This window comes from Pogona vitticeps, chromosome 1 (genome assembly GCF_051106095.1).
Source record: "Pogona vitticeps strain Pit_001003342236 chromosome 1, PviZW2.1, whole genome shotgun sequence".
NCBI lineage: Eukaryota > Metazoa > Chordata > Lepidosauria > Squamata > Agamidae > Pogona > Pogona vitticeps.
This window is the reverse complement of record NC_135783.1, coordinates 149,173,772-149,191,776: the sequence shown is the minus strand read 5'-3', so window position 1 is coordinate 149,191,776 and position 18,005 is coordinate 149,173,772. Positions and strand designations below refer to the sequence as shown.

Here is an 18,005-nt window from a genome sequence, read left to right as displayed (position 1 = left end):
CTGCCCAACCATCTCGTCCTCTGTCGTCTCTTCTGCTCTTGCCTTCACATTTTCCCAACATCAGGGTCTTTTCCAGGGAGTCTTCTCTTCTCATGAGATGGCCAAAGTATTGGAGCCTCAGCTTCAGGATCTGTCCTTCCAGTGAGCACTCTGGGTTGATTTCCTTCAGAATTGAGAGGTTTGTTCTCCTTGCAGTCCAGGGGATTCTCAAGAGTCTCCTCCAGCACCACCATTAAAAACATCAATTCTTCGACTGTCAGCCTTCTTTATAGTCCAGCTCTCACTTCCATACATCGCTACTAGAAAAACCATAGCTTTGGCCATTCCGGACCTTTGTTGGCAGGGTGATGTCTCTGCTTTTTAAGATGCTGTTGAGGTTTGTCATCGCTTTCCTCCTAAGAAGCAGGCGTCTTTTAATTTCGTGTCACCATCTGCAGTAATCTTGGAGCCTAGGAAGGTAAAAATCTGTCACTGCCTCCATATTTTCCCCTTCTGTTTGCCAGGAGGTGATGAGACCAGAGGCCATGATCTTGGTTTTTTTTTTTTTTATGTTGAGCTTAAGACCATTTGTTGTGCTCTCCTCTTTCACCCTCATTAAGAGGTTCTTTAATTCCTCCTCAATTTTCTGCCATCAGAGTGGTATCATCTGCATATCTGAGGTTGTTGATATTTTTTCCGGCAATCTTAATTCCAGTTTGGGATTCATCCAGTCCAGCCTTTCGCATCATGTATTCTGCATATAAGTTGAGTAAGCAGGGAGACAATATACAGCCTTGTTGTACTCCTTTCCCAATTTTGAACCAATCAGTTGTTCCATATCCAGTTCTAACTGTTGCTTCCTGTCCCACATATAGATTTCTCAGGAGATATATAAGGTGGTCAGGCACTCCCATTTCTTTAAGAATTGGTCATAGTTTGCTGTGGTCCACACAGTTAAAGCCTTTTGTGTAGTCAATGAAGCAGAAGTAGATGTTTTTCTGGAACTCTCTGGCTTTCTCCATAATCCAGCGCACGTTAGCAATTTGGTCTCTAGTTCCTCTGCCCCTTCGAAATCCAGCTTGTACTTCTGGGAGTTCTCTGTCCACATACTGCTGAAGCCTACCTTGTAGGATTTTGAGTATAACCTTGCTAGTATGTGAAATGAGTGTAATTGTAGCTGGAGCATTCTTTGGCACTGCCCTTCTTTGGGATTGGGATGTAGACTGATCTTTTCCAATCCTCTGGCCACTGTTGAGTTTTCCAAACTTGCTGGTATATTGAGTTTAGCACCTTAACAGCATCATCTTTTAAGATTTTAAATAGTTCAACTGGAATGCCATCCCCTTCACTGGCCTTGTTGTTAGCCAGGCTTTCTGAGGCCCACTTGACTTCACTCTCCAGGATGTCTGGCTCAAGATCAGCAACCACACTCTCTGGGTTGTCTGGGACACCCAGATCTTTCTGGTATAATTCCTCTTTGTAGTCTGTCCACCTCTTGATGTCTTCTGCATCTGTTAGTTCCCTATTTTTAATATTTGTATACCCACTGTGGTGCTAGATTTAAATACTGTCTTTTAAGAAGAAAGACGGGATAAAAGTATTTTAGATAGATAGATAGATAGATAGATAGATAGATAGATAGATAGATAGATAGATAGATAGATAGATAGATAGATAGATAGATAGATAGATAGATAGATAGATAGATAGATAGATAGATAGATAGATAGATAGATAGATAGATAGATAGATAGATAGATAGATAGATAGATAGATGTGCTAGAAAATGTCTAAAAAGTATGCGGTGCTAATATAATTCTTGGTTGTCCATAGGAGGATATCACAGACATACCAGAGCTTGCTGACAACCTCAGGTTATTTAGGTAAGCAAAAAAAAAAAGCAAATAACAGAATTATTTTGATTGATTGATTTATAACCCCACAAGGATTAAAGAACTGTAATGGATACTGATCATACAGAAAGCGGAATATCCAGTTAGCCCATGTGAAAAGTTGCATAAATCATTTCCCCCCAAATCTGATAAAGGTATATTGGCTTCCTTAATGGTTTTCAATAAGATGGTAAATATACGTATTTTTTTAGTAAAGTTTTGTGCCAACCTCCTGTTAAAAGGGGGGGGGGGGAGAAACCTTTCAAAATTATTTACATAATTGAAACTATACAATTATATTACCAAAAAGAACCTTAAGAAATTCAGATCTATTGAAAGCAGTGATGTGCGACAACTGACGTGTTTTCCTTTCATAAATATTTACATATTTCTTTTTGAGAAATTTACTTTAAATTTACCAAAAGAGCAGTATCTCTTTGTGGATCTGTGTCTGTGTGTTTTCGATAGGTGCACATAGAAATTATCAACCAAAATACTGTGTCATGATGAGGTTCACATACGTGAGGCCCACGTACCGTTAGTAAGGACCATGTGACTAGGGGGATGTGCAGTGATAGTTCTCCATTGGTGCAGAACTGCAGGAAAACTGCTTTGTTACATGTCTAGTGCAGAGCCTGCCCTGGGAATTTCATCATATTCAGGAGACAGAACAGATCTATGTAGGATGTACTGCTTTCTTGGGCCTATTTACAATCAGGAATTACTGTGGAACAAAATAGAAGAAATTACGAAAATTTGCAAAAAAACTAGAGAGAGAAAGAGATGGTTGAAAAGTTTAGGCAGTGTGAAATATATCAGGCAAATTCCTTCCTGGGACCATACTGCTTTGAATATATCTTGCCAGACATAGAATGTATGGAAAGCTTCTCTGTTTCTTGACACAACTAAATGTGCTGCTAGGGGAATCATGTAAAGTAGTTTGCTGCTTGTATACCATCCCATAGTACTTAAAGTACTCTGTGGGCACTTTACAGTTTTAATTATGGCTGGCTACAACTGGCTTCCGCCCACCCCGTGAGCTGGGTACTCAGTTTACCAGCATTGAAAGGATAAGTCAACCTCAAACTGGCCACCTGATTTATGAGCAGAAATTTGACAGCAGTACTGCAGTTTAATCACTGTGCCATGAGGCTCCTAAAGCAGTCTTGCAGGATGCAGGGATTAATGTACATAGAATGGGGAGAAAAAGTTCTGTTTTACCCATTGGACCAAGTCTGAAACATTGATGCACTAGTTTATTGGAATTTATTGTTGCTTGCAACAAGCTAAGCTTATGTACCACTCATGCCCTGGCCAAATAAGAGAAATGTTGTCTAGTTCTTCCTATACTGTCCATACCTCTGTTGTACTGATTCACCGTCTTGTGATATATATGTATACCAGTGTGAATGTCCCAGCAGCTTTTAGTGGTTCCAATTTATTTCCACCTATTTGACTCATTATGGCCAGTTACACCATGGCACTGGTTTATTATTTTCAAGGGGCAGTTTAGCCCCTTAATTTATATAGTTGCTCCTGTAGAATCGCATGGCACCACCGTCTATGGCACACACTCGGCAGCAAGGGAAGCCGCTGCTACCTAAGCAGACATGCAAACAGGCTGTGGAGAAAGAAAGAAAGAAAGAAAGAAAGAAAGAAAGAAGGAAAGAAAGAAGGAAAGAAAGAAAGAAAGAAAGAAAGAAAGAAAGAAAGAAAGAAAGAAAGAAAGAAAGAAAGAAAGAAAGAGAAAGAAGGAAAGAAAGAAAGAAAGAAAAAGAAAGAAAGAAAGAAAGAAAGAAAGAAAGAAAGAAAGAAAGAAAGAAAGAAAGAAAGAAAGAAAGAAAGAAAGAAAGAAAGAAAGAAAGAAAGAAAGAAAAATCCACACATCCTGTACTGGTAATCTCCCCAATACAGTAATATACTTTTAACAATGTATTGATGTATCAGCTGGGAACATTTTAAAAAATTAATATGCATGCCACAGAAATGGCAGCCACCTTCCTGGCTTTGATTCTGAAAAGAAGCTGGGCAGGTTTGCACACAGGCTATCCCAGTAAGGAATGCACCGGTACAACAGAGGTACAGAATAACACAATCCTCCCAGCCAGGGGGAAATGTTCCCCACTTGCACCGCTAGCCAGGGAAATGTTTCAGTCTTGCTTGTGCATCATGTGACCTGAAAAAAAATACAACTAACTATCTGGAGGATACAGGTTTAGAGAACATTTCCCTCATGTGACCAGGGCCTCTGTCTCTTATACTCAGGACATCTTGCTGAGTTCAACAGAACATAAGTAAATGTGAGTGCCTTGCATAACACCAGTCCTGTTCCATTTTAAGACAGTTACAAATGCAAACTGGCACTTTCCTTCATGTCAACAAATCTGTCCTTTCTTTAATTATTTTTCTCCCTGCCCCATTTCCCCCTCACTATCCCCTGACTTTTTCATTGCTGTTAATAATACTACTGTTGCTGTTTAGAAATACACAGACCCCTAGGATTAACATAACGGTTTTCAATTTTACTCTAGATTGTGATAGGTTTGCAGAGCCGACCAGCTGTATTAATCTGTCATGGGGGAAAACAGCACAGATTCTTGTAGCACAGGAGTGGGCAATTAATTTCTAGGGGGGCATGAAAAATCTGAACTGTGTTTGTGGGCCAAACCAACTTTACTTAAAAATAAAATGAAACAGTGATGTTATGATTGTTTTTATTTTAAACTTGTTAATCTTCACAAATACTAAAGAGGTTTTTTTGCAGTATATTAAAGATAAGCAACTGATCAACTTTAGACAAAAAGCTATAAATGGTTTTCATGTTCAAAACTGTCCCTGGGCCAGACAGGAGCGGCTCGCGGCTCGTAGGTGGCCCTCGGGCCGCACTTTGACCAGGTCTGCTGTAGCATCTCAAAGATTAATGAACTTTATTTTGCAAGAGCTTTCATGAACTTCCAGCCCATTTCATTTAGTGCATGGTTGTAGCAATAATTTCAAAACAATTGTGAATTGCAGGTGGGAGCAGATAAAGCATTACTTGTATTATTAATATCAATGCCGTGTGCACTGATAATCAAGGCAAACTTCTCAATGACTCAGAGACAGCCCCATTATAGTCATTTTATTTGCCCTAGCGAATTGCTAGCTTTTTCTTTCATTGAAGTAACCGATTCAAAACTTTAATTGCATGAAACAATAAGATAAAAGAGCATAAAGCTTTGCATACAATCAGGTATTTCGGTTTACTTGGTGATCATGATAGCTTTCCCAGAAATCAAGTAGCTTGTTTCAGAAGCCAAATAAAAAGCTGTCTTTAAAGAGAAGAAGAATAATTCCTGCTCAGGGGCAAATGATTAAGAAAAGCATTCACATTTGTAAAATAGTGACAGCTTTGAAGATAAATATACAGGGGACACAGTCCAAAGTCCTTGTGTGTAAAGGATCTGGCATAGGGAGGTTTCTGGGGCATAATCCTGGGTGACATCCTGTGCCGCTGGACAAGCCATCTTGAGTGCCTGAAAGGAATGTCACAGATTGAGTTCTTCCTGTTGAGTATTAAAATGGAAACAAGGGAACTGCAGGTTGGACGTGTGTGTAGTTAGAATTCAGCCCGCTATGTAATATGCTAGAGAATCTTTGCAAATAAGTAGTGAGTCCATCTTTCAGTTTGCAATAGAAATTCTGCCAGAAAGTCCCTCTTGAGGTAGAAAATAACTCTGTCTTAAAATTAGTCAGATTCTCCCCACACACTTTAAGATTTTCTCAGTTAAAGCCACTAAAAGTCTTGAAAATAATCCACCTCCCACCCAGTGGTCCCCCACAAAATCTTCCCAGTCATACAGGGGAATGAATTCTGGCCCACGGTTGATAAGCAGTGTAAAAAGAACTGAGCGTTGATGCTGTTATGCTTGACTTGCAGATCCAGAAAGTTGTCACTGAAAGGCTCCAAGCAGTATTGGTTTGTCTTCAAGGACACATCGGTTTCTTATTTTAAAAACAAAGAAGCTGAACAGGGAGAACCCATTGAGAAGTTGAACCTACGAGGTAGAGCTGGCATTTTTATACTACGTTTCATAAGGTGCAGATTTTTGTATATGGCTTGAGAGTGAGCAACAGTGCACAGTGCACACTTTACTTCTTTCCTGGTAGTGTGCTCATACATGTGCAATTTAATCTGCTGTTACACCAAACTGTGATTCAACACTTTGTTTTTTGAACCAGTACTGTTGCTTTAGGTTTGCTTGTCACCAGGTCAGTAAAAGATGATATGACACTTATGACATTGTGTTCTAGTTAAACTGAGTAATCTGTTAAATGGTTGTTGTGGGTTTTTTGGGCTCTTTGGCCGTGTTCTGAAGGTTGTTCTTCCTAACATTTCGCCAGTCTCTGTGGCCGGCATCTTCAGAGGACAGCACTCTGTGCTCTCTCTGTCCTCTGAAGATGCCGGCCACAGAGACTGGCGAAACGTTAGGAAGAGCAACCTTCAGAACACGGCCAAAGAGCCTGAAAAACCCCCAACAACCATTTGACCCCGGCCGTGAAAGCCTTCACGAATACATTAACCTGTTAAAGTTGTGGGCACCAGTACTATAATGTACTCCAAGTTAAAAGGTTGGACAAAGCAGCTTAGAGCTTGATCACATCTGGCAAAAGAACCCCAGTTACACTCATGTGGCTGTTTTTTAGATTGTTTTATAGATTTCCGAGCATGTGACACACGACCAAAATCAGCTCATTTTTCTGACCAGCAGTTTATTTCCAGTTTATTTTCCCCTCACTGAGAGAGTGGTTTTAAATTGCGACGATGTATTGATTCATTCCTTACTGGTATGGCATGTGTGCGCAGACCTGTCAGTTCTTCTCTCATTCTCAGTCTGTAAGGGAGGCAACGACCATAATTGTCGCATGGCTGCCCTGTAATTATTTTTTTATTATTTTTTTCATAGGCAATGCATCAATACATTGATATACCAAGGGCTATGGTACAGGGACAGTTTTGGCATTGTTTAACTTCCATGTGCCCTTTGTCTTGTCTCTACTTCATGCCTCATCCTACTATCTGCCAAGTGGCACAGCCGTACGGGTGGGGGACAGGGCCATGGTGGGCAGTGTGTTACTTCCATGAGACATAGGCACCAGGGATCAAATGGCCCTGAATGGGAATCCCTTTCTGCCATTTTGATGTATCCATTCGGGATTTTTAAAAAATAATAATAAAGAAGGGGCAGCAGTGCTCCAGGAAACATCAGAGGAAATAATTTAATTCAAAGGTGTAGCCAGCAATAATGTTTCAAATAGGAAGAATTGAATCACTACAGGTAAAAACAACGTGAACATTCCTGCCAGTTTATTTTGTTTAATTATTCAACTTATATGCCACCCACACTACTCAAAGGTCTCTGGGCGGCTTACAGCAATTTAAATACAGTAAAAAGATAAAACAATTAAAATATATATTTTTATATTTATGTACCACATGACTGTATATTGGTAAGAACAGAGGTATGGAAAGATTGGGTATAACTGGCATTCTTTCAGCAGGTGTGATTAGGCCCTTAGTTTTGAAGGTCTGTGATTGTGAAACAGAGTTGGGGGGCCTGTGGTTCTCCAGGTCCATTTGGACTCCACTTCCCTTCAGCCCCACCCAGCCATGCCAGTGTTGAGGAGTTGTGGGTATAATTGTTTGTCAGCGCCTGGGTTCAGGGCTTTACTTCTAGAAATAAATTCATGTCTTCAGTGTAAATCAGAACATATATACAGAGTGTAGGGCATGTAATAATGGGTTCAAGTTACAGGAAGCCAGATTTTGGTTGAATATTAGGAAAAAGTTCCTAACTGTTCGAGCAGTATGACAACGGAACCAATGACCTTGGGAGGTGGGGAGCGCTGCTCCAGCTGCAGAAGCATTCAAGAGAAAGACAACCATCTGTCAGATTTGGATTCCCTCACTGAACAGAGGGCTGGACTTAATAGCTTTAAGGGCCCCTTCCAGCAAAATTATTCTATGATCCTATGCAGACTTCAGTAAATTCTTTTTAGTATTTCCCAGTTCACTGATTTGGAGAAAGATACAAAATGAAATTCTTCCCTGCCCTCTTAGAAATATAATGTTTGGTCATCTGTAGACTTTAAATTTAAACTCTGCTATCACCTGTAGATGGCTCATGCTCCAAGGAGGATGGATGCCTCACCTGGAAATCTTGAGAGGAGTCACCCAGCCCTGCTTCAGCCGTAAATGGACCTTGTTATTATCTCTTGTACGAGCTGTCATCTTTGTTTTTCTCATTCTCTCCTAGTTCCCTTTCATATTATTCTGATTACCTCGTCGTTCATCCTTAAAGCGGATAAAACATAACCTCACTTATGGCTTCTCATGTGTTCTTTCATTCAGGATGTGAAATTGTCCCCGATGTAAGTGTATCAGGGAAAAAATATGGAATTAAGTTACTTATCCCTGTTGCTGATGGAATGAATGAAGTACACTTGAGATGCGATAACGTGAGTAGCAGAAATAGTCAACCGATTCTATAGAAAGGTTTAATTTCCTTTGTGTGCATTGCAGTAATATGTGGGAGATCTAATTAAGGTCAAGGAACCTGGCTGAAAATAGCAAGCAAGCCATAAACAGATCAGATGAGAAAAATGTCTTCACCAAAATGGAAACTGTGCAGTGAATGAGATAACATTGCAATAGAAGCAACAAACAAAATTACAGATTGGCCTGCATGTATAGGCTTTGGCTTACTGAGAGGGCCTTCTCAGTGGCTGCTCCTTGCCTTTAAAATGAACTGCCCAGAGAAGCCAAGTCAACCCCACACCCCATCGTCCCTCCATCATAGGCAAAGACCTTCCTTTTCATTCAGCCTTTGAGGCAAGAAATGGGAGTTCTAGGGATATGTGAGCTGTTGCATTTAGAGCTGTTTTTAATGTTTTAAATATTGGTTTTTATTCATGGTTTTTAATATTATTATATATTCAGTTGTTTTTCACTCTTGCTTCCTTTGGTGTTTTTAATGTGTAGTTTTAATTGACTGTGAGCTGCCTTGAGTCTCCCGTGGAAAGAAAGGAGGCAGGCAGGCAGAGGGATAGATAAAATTACAATACAGTACAATACAAATGTGTTTGGCTTATGTGACCTCACAGTTCTACCCAGCCTGTGATTGAGGATATTTGTGTACAGGCTGTGACTTCATGGCAGCTCTCCTGTGGCTGTCGCTGCACATGAAGTAAGGAATCTAAGTTGTGTGATTTTAACCAGCCTTGCATAATCTGTTTACATTTTGGTATGTTGAATTTCTTCATCACATATCTTGAGAAGATTTTCATTAGCAAAAAAAGCTTCTGGGGGTGCAGACTGGTTTTTGTCTCAGTATGCAGACTGGTTTTTGTTTATAATTTGAAGCCAGCTTCAAAATTAACTCTGGTGATTACACATCATCGTCCATTTTATACCTAGACTGATGCTTCTGTGGTTCTTCTTTTGCAGCTTTCCCCCACTCTCAGATGCACTGATTAGTGGAACGTCAACAATTCCTGTTCTTCTTAGCAGTAGCTGTATTGGTAGTGTCCAAGTTCAGATATTTTAGTGGTTAATGATGGCACAAAAAGGCATGTCATCTGACATTTTTTTAAAAACCAACTTAGAATTCAAGATTGGGTCAGCATAGGAACATGAGAACCATCTTGGGTCCGACTAGAGAGCCATCTTGGCCATAATCCTTTTTTCCCGCTAGCAGGCTCCCATGCAAGGCATGAGTGCAATAGCGCTCTTCTCCTGTTGTTCTGTAGTGCACTGCCTCTGAACCTAGACATTGCTTACAGTCATTGAGGCAATTGTGAGCAATTACTAATCTGATCTTCCAGGAGGAATTTGCCTGAACTCATTTGTGAAGTCATCTGAATGAATGTGTGCAAAGTCAAACTTCTGTTTCAAGAGTTGGAAACATGTTCCCCACCAGTGTTAGGAAGCTGCTCTTACCAGTCCTAGCCAGCATCACCAGCAGCGAGGGATAATGGAAATTGCAATGCAGCAGCATCCGGAGGGTCCCATTCCTTACACATACCTGCTATATTCCAGAATTAGGGTCTGTGCCTGACCTTACTCGAGAAGCTTGATTTCACATTCTAAATGATTGCACACAGACTTTTGATGCATACATTGTTTTGGGGGTTTGTTCTTCAACAGAACTCCGCTCTTTGTTGCAGGAAAATCAGTATGCCAGATGGATGGCTGCTTGCGTTTTAGCTTCTAAAGGAAAAACAATGGCGGACAGCTCCTATCGCCCTGAGGTCCACAACATCCTGTCATTCTTAAAAATGAAAAGCAGAACTGCTTCTCCCCAAGAAGTTACCAATGTGGAAAGCATGGATGTGAAACCAGAATGCTTTGTCTCACCCAGATATGCAAAAAAATACAAGTCAAAGCAGGTAATGGGGGGGAGAGAGGGGGGGAGAGAGAAAGCACTGCTGGATCTTTTGAGGTGGGATTCCAAGGTGACCCACGTTAGTCCTGCTTAACTACGGGAAAACCTGAATTCTAGGGTTCCTAGTTTGTTTGTTTTATCTGCAGGGTCATGAACTGAAGTTCTGCAAATGAAAATCCAAAGAGCCAGGATGTTTCAACAGGCAGCCTATTGGACTCAAATATGGGAGATTGAGGTTTATAACTGGCTCTTCCTGTATTCACACTATATTGGCCCTATGTGAGAATGTAACTGCACAGTATAGGAAAAATGCAAATGAATTTGCTGTGAAATCATACTCAGGAAGTCATGTTTCTCTGGGTAAATTTGCTTCAGCCAACAACATAGAAGTCACAGAGAGAAAAGAGGAAATTAGCCTTGTTTGCAGTTTGTTCACTATTTGAATCCTCTTCTCCCCACACCTGGTGCCTAAGTCTGCTTGTTTCCCTCTTCCTTTCTCATTTCATTCCATTCCATTACTTTCATTTAAAAGAAAAAAGAAAAAAAGTGAGGAATTGGCAGAGAGAGATGAGGAAGTTTTCAATTCAGTCTTATTTCCAGCTTCTTAAAATGGCTCTGGACAGATTTGAAAGAGGCAAGGTTAGAGCAAAACTACCTTAATACTTCTTTTTCTCTCCCTGATAATTTCTTGCACTTGATTAGCCATTATTTATCAACATAGTTGCATCCTAATTCCCTCCCTACACCCAAATTCCCTTCAACAAAAGGGACATAAGACTCTACTGTAGGGTAAGGGGGACACTGTATAAATGTTTGATATGTATATGACCCAATTTTCCATGTCCAGTATCTTAAGCAGAGGGATATTGGGTATCCGCTAGGAGAACTTAACATCAAGAAATATTACTGAAAAATATACACAAAGCTTTCATAGTTTTGTTCCTAACAGAAGATTATGATTCAGATTAGCCATCAGTGCAAAAGTGCTTGATTCCACTGCTCCCAAAACACACATTGTTTTAAACAAAGGTTATAAAATGCAATACAATATTATATCTAAAAGACAGCTCACAATCTTGTAAGTTAGTTCCCCACCATCTGTAAAATATGAACTATGATGATCTGGAAGGCTGAGCAGATTGTTCAAAACCAGGTAGTGGCAAAACAGCTGGACCCATGCTGAAATACAGCTTTGCAGCTGCTTAATGCCATGATGGTTACCACACTGTGTAGAACAATAATATAAACACAACACCACCTGTACTACGCAGTGTTTTGCTATCAACTATAAATATCAGGGAATCTTTCCATCCTGGTGCTTTGGAATATCACTGTGCCATTCAGACCTTGAACTGTATGCCTTGGAGTAGTAATGGAAAATAAAATGGCAGGGGGTTTGGAAGCCACACGGCCTACGTTTCTTGTTGTCTCATGGTTGTTCAAAGAACAAGGCTACCTGTATGGTTTGAGATTGCACCGCTTTGCCTGATTTTCCATGGAGCATTATGTCCTTGACAGAAATCTTGCTTCCTGAAGAGAGAGTGAAGTGGACATTGGTACCCCTTGACAACATGCCTATTGCCCACATGATGCTGTTCTTTTGTTTTTTGCATCTGCTAATCAAAGCCTGTATTTTTCCTTCTGTGTGTTTTCTTTTTTTAAAAAAGCTGGCTGCTCGCATTTTAGAAGCCCACCAAAACATTGCTCACATGCCACTTGTGGAAGCCAAACTGAGATTTATCCAGGCCTGGCAGTCACTTCCTGAGTTCGGCTTGTCCTACTACATCGTAAGGTAAATGTAGCATTTTGCTGCCCCAGGTGGCAAAGGTTTCTCAGGTCCCTTTCACCTGTTGGAGTTGAAAATGTAAGTGCTGAAACATTTCTGACCGTTTCACATTCTCTAAATGCTTGACTTTTTAATGCACTTCCTATTTTCCATTGGGTTGATACACATCCTGAGGCAGTTACAGTACCAGGGGTTCACCATCTGCTCTCCCCCCCCACCTACCGTATAGCCAGTAAAATAAAGCGCATGGAGATTGTTGCTCTTTCACACAGTGCCCCCCAACATGGGTACCCACCAGGGTATTTTAGGAAGTGATAATGGCAGTGACATGATGCCGATTAGAGGATCAGAGCCATCATGGTGGCCCATGAGTGAAAGAAGGGGTCCACCAGAAGATACTGTGCTGAGAACCTTCTGAATCCTGTTACTACCAGTGTTCCAACCATCATGTTAATAGTTGGGAGTTAATTCACTGCATATGCAACCTATCCCAGATAAACAGATTGCACATACCCCCTTTTTGGCTCAGAAATTGTCGATCCAAATGCCTTGTGTTCTCTTTTCCAATTCTGCAATATCTGTGCTGGAATCTTCCTAAAGCTCCTGTAAACTGGCACAGTGTCACTGAGGGTAGAAGGCGTTAACGGTGAAACTGAGGAGAGAATTAAGCCATTCTTGCTTCCAAGAAGGATACACAAATATATCAGGGGAATATGCTCTCTCTCTCTCTCTCTCTCTCTCTCTCTGTGTGTGTGTGTGTGTGTGTGTGTATGTGAGAGAGGGGGGGGAAAGGTAACAATGCATAGGAAAACACCCACATGTTCTTTTTCTCTACCACTCCATTTTATATTTCAGAACTTTTGTACTCTTCCAAATTTTTCCACGTCAATGGTCATAGTATACCTTACCAAGAATGTCTGTCATCCTGTTGCCCACATACAATTACTCTCATTTCCTCACACTTCCATTCTCTGTGACTCCAAATTGAGATGCCAGAGAGTCACAGTGTTCAGAATGGGGATCAAGTATAGGAAGATGTATGAGGCACTTCCTCTGAACTCTAAGCCTATCCCATAGCCTCGCTGGTAGTGCCATCCCAGAATTCATGAAGCAGGACCTGTAATGCTGGTGTTCACTTTGGTTTGCCCCCCCCCCCAGGGCCAAGGGAGAAATCCGTCCCCAGGGGTCTCCCGTGGAGCCACTTAGAAATGCTCAGGGGATCGTTTGCTTGCTTAGAGAGAGCACCAGCATTTCTCAAACGCAGAATTGACGTGATCAGGGAACTTGGCTCAAGACCCAGATGAGTTGTTCCACTTGGAAATCTCACAAGGTAAACAAGAGCCTACAAGGGCAAAGGAATGTGGGCACAGCCGTGGCCAGTTCTCCACTGTGGGAACCTGTGCACCTGCCTCTCCCTCCCTTAGAGGCACCATCCTGCTTTTTGGAATCTTTACTACCACATCCCTTCCTTCAGTTGATGTAGCGCAGCCCTCCTGATTTAAAACATGGAAGTGTCAGGTGCAAGTATAGACACCAGTTGTGACAGGGATCTCTCAGGGACAAAAGACCTTGGGTTTTTACACTCCTACTGCTAGGTCAGGATTAGAGTTTAAAACAGTATTTCAACCTAAGGGGCGGCCGGGGGGGGGGGGGAGTGCATGTGACTAATCCCATTGGAAAGCCCCATGAGATTTCAGCAGGTGCCTCTTCCAGGTAGACAGCTCCTGATATGACCAGTCAGAATTCATTGTGTCCTTTCTGGTCTTTCCTACTATAACACTTGTTGTTTTTTAATGTTGGAGGGGAGAGACAGAAGTAGTAATAGGAAGATATATGAGGGTTACTCAGGGAACGGGGTGATACCTGGGCTTTAGTAAAAGGCTATGCCTCAAGGCATGACACTTTTCATGAGAAAAAAAAGCCTTGCCTCGAAGCCGTCTACATTTCTGGAATACATATCTTCCAACCATGTGGGGTGTGCATTTGGACAGTAGGGGGAAGTATAATTCCACCAAGCCATGACGGTCCAGTGTTTCAGGTCTTCTCATTTCCACCTCCTCTTTTCCTTCTGTCCATTTCATAACGTTTGTTTATTTCTGCTTTGGGATGGAGGGGAAAGCACGGCTCCCAAATTACCCCGGTGAGGGAAGAGAAGGGAAGGAGGAAGGCTTTTGCTTCACCATTTCAGCCAAAAGCAAAAGAAAAAATGAAGAAGACAAAAACATGGTGGCACTTTAAAGTCAGATGTCATCCCCATTCTCATCTCAGAGCCACTAAAGGCTGAAGCTGTTCTGAAGGGCCCTTTGCCCGTTCTTATCCATCAGCCATCCTGAAACAGAGTCCCGAGCTTATCAATACTTTCTTCTTTCACACTTGCTGGACTCACAAAGCTGGAGATAAACCATGAACAGAAAGTGGTCCCAAAGATGGAATGACAGCCTTTTAGCTCCCTGCGTTTCTGATAAAGGGGGCTCTCCTTTCTTTCACAAGTGCCTCCCCATGCCTCACCCCACCCCTTTTTGTCTGAGTGGAAGAGACATTGTCCAGGAATGGGTTCTCCTCATATGGTCAGCATTGTATAGCTATGTTTCCTATTTCCACCACTTTTAGCAAAAACATGCAATGGTGATTTTTTTTCCTCTCCCTCAGATTTAAGGGAAGCAAGAAGGACGATCTCCTGGGGATTTCTTATAACAGGCTGATAAGGATAGATGCTGTCACTGGGGACCCAATAACCACGTGGAGATTCTCAAATATGAAACAGTGGAATGTGAACTGGGAGATACGACAGGTAAAATCCAATGTTTCCTGGAGCACTGCTTTATCTTTCTCGAGTTAATAGAAATTGAACAACAATGTTGTGTTATAACAGGAAACTGCAAATTAATGCCTTCATTATGAGGGAGGGGCGTCTTTCAGAATTTATTTAAGGCTTCGGAGCAAAGAAACAGCTATTCTTCACACAACATACTGTGAAAGTACAGAACATGCTATCCTCAAGTACTGGTAGTGCCAACAGCAGGAATGACTTTAATGAAACTAAGTGATTGTGCAGGTGGAAGCAAAAATATTCTGTTCAACACTGCTGGTTTAGGATTTTTTTCCCCCACCCCTCACCAACAGAAGGGTCAGTTTGCTGAGATCTGTGCCTTTTCCCCTACCTTCCATAATAACCCAGGGAAAGCTGTATTATTTTGTACTGGGCTTTGTTCCAGAGGACAGAATGTGATGTTGAAGCACTTCCTATAGTGAGTTTACCCCGAGTCACTGCTCCCAGCTTTTAAAGACTTCCAGGTAGAAGCCTTTAATTACCTCACTCATTGGCTTTCAAAGCAGTGGTAGGAAATGGTCTACAAGCAAAGCAACAGTGAGGAAGTAGGTTTATAATGATTTATTAGGCTTTCAAACCCATGGCTACTAATATGTCCTGATGCCCTTTGGGAGGATCTGCAGCCAAGCAGAATCATTTACTGTGATGCCTCGCTAGATGATGATAAGCCATTCCACTGAAATCGCTGTTTAGCGAAATCATTGTCTAGCGAAAAGCATTTCCCCATTGGAATGCATTGAAACCTGTTTAATGCATTCCAATGGGGAAGACTCATCATTGTCTAGCGAAGATCAGCCATAGGAAAACTGCTTTGCAAACTGTCGATCAGCTGTTTAAATCGCTGTCTTGCAAAGCTTAGGTCCCGAAAACACCTGTTTTGCGAGCGCGGAGGGAGCTGTCAAAATTGTCATCTAGTGAAAATCGATTTGTGACACAGGGACCAAAGATTGTCCAGTGAAATTCCCCCATAGGAATCACTGTTTTGCGAATTGCTATAGCAGTCCCAAAAAGTCAATGTCTAGCGATAAAACTTATGCGGGGTAACTGTCTAGCGAGTCACCACTGTATTGCAAAACTTTTGCCTGTCTGGAAAATCCCTTATAATGGGTTGCCTGGTGTATTGTAAATCACTGCGGACAGGTTCTTTCTTTCTTTCTTTGAAACCTGTGAGCTGACTTTGATTTAGGAAGACGTGGTAAAGCATCAGACTTGGGTATCCTCTAACTGTATGTTATCCTGCCTGTGGAGCAAGAATTTTATTTGGGGGGGGGAGAGAGAAGAGGTTCCAACAATCCAGGAGTTAATAGAAAACATTTTCAAAGCAGCAGAGATGGATATTTTAACCGAAGTATTAAAAGATGAAGAAATTGTTGAGGCTACAAAAAAGTGGGAATCTTTGTATAATTGGATGAGAGATGAGAACATGAATGTGTTAAAACTATAAGAAAGAATATATATAATTGTAGAGTTTAAAGGCTTAGAAAAAATGGCAAGGTATGTGTGAAGTAAGCTTAATAAGAAAACGTATCAGCAAAAGTAATAATGATGTATATTGTTCTCTATCACATTCTGTATTTTTATACTTACCCCAGTATCCTGTTCCAAACCCCCTTCCCTATGATCTTTCCTTACCCAATCGAAAATGAATTACAATTCAAAAAAATAGGATAGAAAACGCTTTTTAGCTGGAAAGTAGTTGGGTAGGCTGCCAATCTCAGTGGAAAAGACAACTGCTCCTGAAGCCTTTCCCCTCCTTGACCATTGTCTAATATCACTTTCTTTAAGTTGCTTTTTCTCCCTGCAGGAGAGAGGATTGCCTATAATTTTCCCCAAGGGAATGGAAAAGCTCCTAATAAGAAGGGTGGTTCTGGAGATGGCACATGGGAGGGAGAAGGGTTAGGGAGCCCCTCCCTTCCTTCCACCTTCCCTGATTGCTGCTGCCTTTCAGCTTTTAAAACACATTTTCCAGAAGGAAGCTGTTGGGGTATTGTTTTGTGTCTCCTGTGTCACATCTAGTTCAGGCATCCGGGTTTTTGAGCCTTATGTGATTTCCTTTACTTTATAAGTGTGAGAAGCTGGGGAAATTGTTCCATTCTGGGCATGATAATTGAAATTACTTATTTATTTTTCCTTCAGGTTGCCATTGAATTTGATCAGAATGTATCAATTGCCTTCACTTGCCTCAGTGCGGATTGCAAGGTGGTCCATGAATACATTGGAGGCTATATTTTCTTGTCAACCCGTTCTAAAGACCAGAATGAAACACTGGATGAAGACTTGTTCCATAAATTAACTGGAGGCTGGGAGTAAGGAAGAGCTTGGAGCTGCCTTTGGTTCGGATAGGCCAGCGAGAACTGCAGAAAAGGACTTCCTATATATGAATCTATTTTGAAGCCAAGGAATGATACACTGTTTTAACCCATTCTTGATGCAACTCATTTCTTGTTATCACTATCACTTTTTGACTTACCTCAGGGATTATCTGTGTTATCCAAGCCCACCCATGTTAATACACAGAGCCTAACTTGTTACGCTACTTACCCATCATGTCTGTGGGGGACGCAGTTGAACTGACTCTGTAATCTTTATTGAAATGATACAGTTGTCAGCCTCTGTAACTCAGGGTCAAAACGGGAGGAGAGTTCCCTTAAGAGGTTGGAATGAGGTTTCTCAGCTGTGCAAGTCACAAATGATCTTGCTTTTGAATGGCAACTGGTCACAGCTATGCTTGTGAGGTTCGCAAATGCTCTTGAGCGAGGAAGTAAAGAACCATCCAGTTGGTTTTAGCTCCTTGCCCTGGGATGTTACTCCATTCCCAGACACCAGGTGGAAGAGCCAGAACTGCAGACTTCGGTCCAAGGGCCCGAACCACACAGGCATTGATCGGATGAGTGTCCGGTGCTTCCGTTGAGTGGGTTCCTGTCAGTGTCCATGTAAGGTTTGTATAACTAGTCATTGGGTAATTGCAGCTGATGGATGAAGGGCTAGGAAGCATCTTGGTTATGCCGTTGTGTGTGTGTGGTGTCTGTGACCAGGCATGGAACTGAGAAGCGGCCTGGTATTTGAAGCTAGAATTAACCATGATGGGTTATGCA

At 41.5% G+C, this 18,005-nt stretch overlaps 1 protein-coding gene across 2 annotated transcripts in view; it reads left to right on the top strand.

The window, feature by feature from the left end:
* The window catches only part of FERMT1 (FERM domain containing kindlin 1), a 36,636-nt gene extending 19,191 nt beyond the window's left edge, over positions 1 to 17,445 (top strand). For both annotated transcript variants that reach the window (XM_020793677.3, XM_073003059.2), the window contains 7 exons: positions 1,813 to 1,862; positions 5,791 to 5,915; positions 8,263 to 8,369; positions 10,077 to 10,298; positions 11,962 to 12,086; positions 14,730 to 14,871; positions 17,047 to 17,445. In XM_020793677.3, coding sequence (XP_020649336.3) covers positions 1,813 to 1,862; positions 5,791 to 5,915; positions 8,263 to 8,369; positions 10,077 to 10,298; positions 11,962 to 12,086; positions 14,730 to 14,871; positions 17,047 to 17,220 — 945 coding nt within the window. In that variant the 3' untranslated portion in view covers positions 17,221 to 17,445. The remainder of the gene's footprint in view (positions 1 to 1,812; positions 1,863 to 5,790; positions 5,916 to 8,262; positions 8,370 to 10,076; positions 10,299 to 11,961; positions 12,087 to 14,729; positions 14,872 to 17,046) is intronic.
* The last annotated feature ends 560 nt before the right edge of the window (positions 17,446 to 18,005 follow it).